General features: G+C 37.3%; 1 protein-coding gene across 1 annotated transcript; it reads right to left on the bottom strand.

Moving 5' to 3' along the window:
• Positions 1 to 1,794: 1,794 nt before the first annotated feature.
• On the bottom strand, positions 1,795 to 2,403 carry LOC141705107 (secreted RxLR effector protein 161-like). Its single transcript, XM_074508178.1, has one exon. It carries the CDS (start codon positions 2,401 to 2,403, stop codon positions 1,795 to 1,797), a length of 609 nt encoding a protein of 202 aa, XP_074364279.1.
• Positions 2,404 to 7,468: the final 5,065 nt, after the last annotated feature.

Genomic DNA, 7,468 nt, shown 5'->3' with positions numbered 1-7,468 from the left:
TAGACCCATTTGACACCAATTGCTTTGTGTTCTTCTGGAAGAGTTGTGAGCTCCCAAGTATCATTCTTCTTGATTGCACCAATTTCTTCATCCATTGCTTTATTCCATTTGCTTTCTTCAGAAGCTTCTTCAAATGTAACGGGATCACACTCAGCCATTAAGCAAAACAATGAATAATCAAAGGTAGTTTGTACCAGACTTGTTGCATCATAGATATCATTTAGACTCCGCATTTTTCTTGGTGCTCCCCCTGAACTGTTGCTATTGCTGCTTCCTGAACTCGATGGTGTCGAGGCAGGAGTTTGTTGGTTTGGACTTTGTGAAGGAGTTGGATCATTATTTCCATCATCTTGAACATTGGTGTCATCACCGTCATCATCTTCATCCTGAAAAAACAAACCAGCAACTTTTCTTTCTTCCTCGCTCCATCTCCAGTAATCTGATTCGTCAAACTCAACATCTCGAGAAATGATTAATTTCTTCGTGAGGGGATTGTAGAGTCTGTACGCCTTGCTTCTTTTGTCATATCCGGTAAAGATGCACTTCTCGCCTTTATCATCCAGCTTGTTCCTTTTCTGATCTGGAACATGTGCATATGCAATGCACCCAAAAATTCTGAGATGTCCAACAGATGGTTTGCTACCACTCCATGCTTCATTTGGAGTTTTGTTTCTGACACTTTTAGTTGGACAACGATTCAACAAATAAACTGCACATAGAACGGCTTCAGCCCAGAAAGTTCTCGGCATATGCTTTGCTTTGACCATGCTCCTTGCCATGTCAAGAATAGTGCAATTCTTTCTTTCTGCAACACCATTTTGTTGAGGAGTGTATGCCGTTGTTAGCTGATGATTAATTCCATGTGCTCGCCAGAAATAAATGAACCAGAAAATTTGTGTGAAGCATGTGTTAAGGGGAAGCAACACAGACAAAGTTTTCCCGTTGGAAAATCATGGAGAGCCAGGAGGCCACTGGAGATTGTTCATACAGATATTGCTGGTCCATTTGATATTCCGTCACTTGGAGGTAACAGGTATTACCTAACATTTATTGATGACTTGTTGGAAGCGTATATGGGCTTGGGCTTAATATAGATCAAATTGATATGACTCAAACACACACTGTATATCTTTGATATTGAAACAAACACCAAGTTTATTTTAAATCTCACAACCACAAAGCTACAGCTTGACACAAGGCTACGGCCTTATTTCTTTCTCTCTGTTGCTTTACAAACTCACTTCTGTGTATTCTATTACATTCAGAGAGGACCAGCCTATTTATAGGCTTCATATATGCATGCATTACATCAGGGCTTACATCACTACTATTTATTACTACATAGACTTTTACCAGCCTACAATACTGACTAACTTAACATGCAGCCTACCATATTTTACGTATCTATAATTATTGCCAGCCTTCAGACCTTATCTTGACAACCCAGCCTTCTAATCTTGAACAACTGTTATATGCTACGCATTTTAAGGGAGACTTCATCACATCTCTTGTATGAATTCTTGACCATGCATGCAGGTTGCCTACCATAATATATGCTTCTCTGTTGCTGGATATATAGCTGGTGCCTGGTGTAGTGTCAACCTTGAATACTATCACCATAATTTATTACACACGCCACCTTGCATGTATTGGTAATCTAGTGCCCACCATATTTTTAGGAATTAACTTCTGGTTGCTGCTCTTATTTTCTTTCCTTCATATTACTACATCTATAACCCAGTTGTATGTTATTTATTTCAAATTATGGAAGAGTTTGAATTCTAACACTCCCCCTCAAACTCGACTTTGCATTCCGAGCTTCATCTTCATTTTGTGAAATACTTCCGGCTTCAATGGCTTCGTAAATATATCCGCTAAATTTTCTTCAGTCCTGCAGTGCACCAATTCCACAATTTTGTCGTTCACCTGTTCTCGAATAAAATGATATTTAATATTGATGTGCTTGCTTCGACTGTGTGACACTGGATTTTTCGCTAGAGAAATAGCAGATTTATTATCCACGTAAATAGTAACCGGATCTTCCTTGCCAAGTTTTAACTCTCCCAATATGTAGCCTAGCCACATAGCTTGACACGCGCATGCTGCTGCTGCGATGTATTCCGCCTCACATGTTGAGAGAGCAACTGTTTGCTGCTTCTTTGATGACCACGAAAATATCGCCGAACCGATATGAAAAGCATATCCAGAAGTGCTTTTCCCGTCATCCAAATCACCACCATAATCACTATCTGAGTAACCAACTAATTTTGAATCCTGAGAGTGTGTATAAAATAGACCATGATCGAGTGTTCCTTTTATGTACCTCAAAATTCTTTTTGCTGCCATGAAGTGATCTTGCTTCGGCTTCTCCATGTACCTACTAACTAGTCCAACCCCATACATGATATCTTGACTCTGATATCTTCGGCTTCTCCATGTACCTACTAACTAGTCCAACACCTTACTCCGCTCATTGACAAGAAAATTTGACTATGTCGTTACTTCTATCGAGGAGTCAAAAGATTTGTCCACAATTTCTATTGATGAGCTAGTTGGTTCACTTCAAGCCCATGAGCAGCGGATGAACCAGTATGATGATACAAGCCATTTAGAAAAGGCATTGCAAAGTAAGGTGTCCATTGGTGAAAGTTCAAGCAGTAGCAGTTCTGGTCGTGGAAGAGGTGGCTTTAGAGGTGGCTACCGTGGTGGAAGAGGACGTGGAAGACAGTCCTTCAACAGAAGCCAGAACACTGAAGGTTATCGTCCATCTGGACGTGGTCAGAATTTTAGAGGTCGAGGACGAGGAGGATTTCAACGAGGAGAGCAAGAAAAATGTTTGGTATCTTGACTCTGGTGCGAGCAACCACATGACAGGCCACAAGGATTTATTTACGGAGATAGACGAGACCATCAGCGGAGAAGTTACGTTTGGTGATTCATCGAAGATTCCAGTCAAAGGCAAAGGTACAATTACGATTGTATTGAAGACTGGTGAGAAAAAGTTTATTAATGATGTTTACCATATACCTGCTTTGAAAAGTAACATCATCAGTCTTGGCCAACTTGTGGAGAAAGGATATTATATACAGATGCAGGATAATTCTCTCGTCATCAGGAATCAGGATCGAGAATTAATTATCCTGCATCTGTATATAATATCCTTTCTCCACAAGTTGGCCAAGACTGATGATGTTACTTTTCAAAGCAGGTATATGGTAAACATCATTAATAAACTTTTTCTCACCAGTCTTCAATACAATCGTAATTGTACCTTTGCCTTTGACTGGAATCTTCGATGAATCACCAAACGTAACTTCTCCGCTGATGGCCTCGTCTATCTCCGTAAATAAATCCTTCTTGACCATGCATGCAGGTTGCCTACCATAATATATGCTTCTCTGTTGCTGGATATATAGCTGGTGCCTGGTGTAGTGTCAACCTTGAATACTATCACCATAATTTATTACACACGCCACCTTGCATGTATTGGTAATCTAGTGCCCACCATATTTTTAGGAATTAACTTCTGGTTGCTGCTCTTATTTTCTTTCCTTCATATTACTACATCTATAACCCAGCTGTATGTTATTTATTTCAAATTATGGAAGAGTTTGAATTCTAACAACATACAGCTGGGTTATAGATGTAGTAATATGAAGGAAAACTACCCTAACATGTTGCACTCACTGTTGTTGTATTGTAAGTTACCGATGTTGCACATGCAGCTGTTGCACTGCTCTATTAATCCTTCTCATATTGGCGGTGATCAGAAGAAATAGAGAGAGGTACTAGGCAAAACACCAAGTTTTTGTGCATATGGTAAGAATGTTGAGTATCTAAGAGTTGCTTTATAAAAATGTCTGCAACTTGGGCATATGAGGGAATATGTTGTGTAATAATGTCACCAACAACTACTTTGTCAAGAACAAAATGACAATATATTTCCAAATCTTTCGTGCAGTCCTATAAAACTGGTCTAGCAGCTATAGCCAATACCGCCTGATTTTCGTGTTTTTAATACAGTTGGAGACAAGTATTGAAGTCTCTTGTCAGGAAACAAAGAATGTAACCGAGTTACCTTGCAACAGCCATTGCACAATATTTAACGTCAGTACTAGACCTAGCAACCACATACTATTTCTTTGTCTTCCAGGAAATATGTGAAGATTCTAGCATGCTGTAATAGCCTGATGTTGACTTAAGATAAAAGGCATAAGATGCCCAATTAGTGTCATAATACATTGTTAACTGGGATGCAGATGTTATAGCTAGAAGAATACCTTGGCATGGGTTACTAGACAAAGAAATAAGTTATTTTTTGGTTGCCTACATATGCTCAGAGGTAGGAGATTGCATGTATTGTATCAAAATGTGAACATGATACACAATGTAAGGACCAACAACCATGATATGTATGAGTTTACCCAATAATCGTTTATGTGGTTGTTGATCAGTCAAATGCATACCTTTATCCGGGCTCAATTTGACTTTTTATTGTATTTAAAATTTTATTGGCTTTATTCCTACCATGTGATAATCTTTGAGGAGATCCATGACATACTTCTTTTGCGAGAGGAAAAAACCGCTAGCAGATCTGTAAACCTCCAAGCCAAGAAAATAATTGATGTTATCAAGATCTTTCATATGAAAATTATGAGCCAACACGTGTTTGAATTTAGCAATATTCCGCTCAGAATCACCAAGTAATCAACAAATCATCAAATAATACAGAGTCGTACCCTTTGACCCCTAGAGTATTAAATATCGCTCCCTTTAGCCATTTTCGTGATTAAAACGACATATCAGACTAAATCGGAGGGTAAAATAGTCTTTATTGTAAAAAAAGGGCTAAAAGGAACGATATTTGATACTATAGGGGCAAGAAGAACCGTATGGAGGATATACTAGCTTTGATAGAGAAGATTCATGAAGTGAAAAGAGCTGAGTGTCAAACCTTAAAATTAATTTTAATGATAGATATTTGATGCATTAGTGTCAAACGTCTCTGTCATCTAGTGTCCAAAATATCTATTAATTGAATAGGTTTGTAGTTTTACCTTCCACCTGGAGAAAAAGATTAAACATAAGTGCTTCCGATAATAAAATATAGATGTCTGTATCTGCTCACAAACCAAAACTGCAAACATCGAATGTTTGCTTTATGCTCAGCTGCCAAACCCATCAGCCCTCTTACAGAAGCCTATCTTATCCGTCTACTGCATTGCTCAATGAGCATCTGCAGAAGTAGGACAAATTTGCATAATTTGAGACACTCTGAGTTGCTTTAAGTAAGCATAAAACTTTAACAAAATGTCATAACCTGCAAGAAATTAAACATGTGTATTTCCAACATAACAAGCGACAGATACAAGGTTGAAAAGGTTGTACTTGATCTTTTCACGGGAATCTCCTGTACATCCTACGTCAGATGGTTTTCTAATTGCAAACTGCTATTTTATTATTATTTCTTCAGTTAACTAGCAGTGAAAAACTAGATATGAAATAACAAAGATACTTTGCTTTTGTTAGACAGCAAAGGACAAATTATTACACACCAATTTCACTTAAAACGGAGGAAGAACAAACTAGCAGTGAACAACCCTATAAGATATGTTTGATTTGTCACAGTTTAGGAGGAGCTGCTATATTAGTGTATGTTGTTACCTGCAGGATTGAGGAGAAGCCTCACAGGCTGTCCAGATTGATCTTTTATACTAAGGGTATAGTCTTTAGTCCGTCATGTTCGATCATTGTATAGAGGTTTAGATATGCTTTGTACGAGCTATTTTGTACACTTCACAGTGTGATATATGTATTATGTTCGCTCATTTGTGATATATGTATTCTCGTCTCTCACTTCACAGAGAGAACTTGCGATCATTGTCATTAGGCAGTGTTTATTGACACATGATAGTATTCAAACGATATAACAAAAAGACAACAATGGTATGTGCTGTCATCGTATGGGAACCTACTTCTCTCGAAAGGAATCTCAGCTGAAGTGCTGAAGACAAAACTACAGGTTGCATGAACAAAACATGCACGTCACATTATGGTTAGTTAACCACAAGCCAGTACTGGTGGTATAAGAAGTACAGATTGAGGTGTTTGGGTAATGGGCACTCAACAGAAATGGAACCTTATGTCTTATTAACAATGTCTTTATTTTTCTTGATCTCTGTACAATATCTTCTTGGTTTATATGCTAGAACAAAGCTTTCACGTGGGCCAATCGGCCTCCCGTTCTTGGGCAACTTTTATGTTATTGGTCCTCTACATTCGATCTACAATACAAAACTTGCAGCATCCATAAAGTCTCCACATGCTCATTCCACAAATAGTCTTTGTAAAGAAGACATGAGCTGCTTAACTTGGCTCGATGCACAACTACCGAGAAGTGTAATATATGTTAGCTTTGGGAGTCAGGTGGTCATCCCAATAAACCAAAAGACGGAGTTGTGGATCAACAACTGATTAGTAGGGAACAATTTTAGTAAAAGCCGATTTTCCATACCTTTTAACCCTTATAGTATTGGGTATCGTTCCTTTTAGCCTTTTTTACAATAAAGACTGTTTTACCCTCTGATTTAGTCCGATATGTCATTTTAATCATGAAAAGGGCTGAAGGGAACGATATTTAATATTCTAGGGGTCAAAGGGTACGACTTTATACTTTTGGGGCTTGTAGGTATATTGGCCCATACTTTAAGGGCCAAAAGGTCATTAAGCCATTTAAGAAAGAAACCTGACCTTGACAAATGCACGTAGAATAAAGAATGCTAGCATTAATGTGGTGAATCATTAAATCGAACAACTTACATAAAAATTCTATTATGGAACCCACAATTCTTCAAAGAAATTGCCATATTTTAGTCTAGATGGATAAAATATTTCATGGAAGTGCAGGTTGCTGTATTATAGATATATAATTTATTAGTCCAAAAATTTTGTAGAAGGGAAGAACTATGCAGGTTGCTGTATTATATATATATTTATTAGTTCAAATTAATTAAATGCTAAAAACTCTTGCACTAGATGCAAAGAACTTTGAAAATTTAGTAATTCATCCAAAGAAGATGCAACAAATGATAGACTTGATATGATCATCCTCAGCCTGTACTCCTTTATATTTTTTAATAACCTTAAAGTAACGAGGTTGCCACATGATTTGTTGATAGGTTATTGATATTCCCATTCTTCGATTAAGACCAATATTATCCTTAATATTTTTAACTTTCCCAACTTGATCATGTATATTATTTTCAACACACTCAATTTCGATTAAAATTATTATCCACTTGGTGTTTTTATAATCTCCAATTGTATAAGACAATACTCAAGTTGTCATGTAATGATTTCAACAATGCTCCATTTTTGTCCATGTTCTACTTTCTTTTTCCAATTCAACTTTCTAATGTTTTTAAACACTTCTAGTTTGTCATATCAAGCCACATTAACTTGAAAAATA

This window comes from Apium graveolens, unplaced genomic scaffold (genome assembly GCF_009905375.1).
Source record: "Apium graveolens cultivar Ventura unplaced genomic scaffold, ASM990537v1 ctg8563, whole genome shotgun sequence".
Lineage (NCBI taxonomy): Eukaryota > Viridiplantae > Streptophyta > Magnoliopsida > Apiales > Apiaceae > Apium > Apium graveolens.
This window is presented reverse-complemented; position numbering and strand designations above follow the sequence as displayed.

What these genes read in the sequence shown, in the direction of transcription:
- LOC141705107 (XM_074508178.1), bottom strand. Translation starts at nt 2,403, where the DNA reads ATGTATGGGGTTGGACTAGTTAGTAGGTACATGGAGAAGCCGAAGCAA.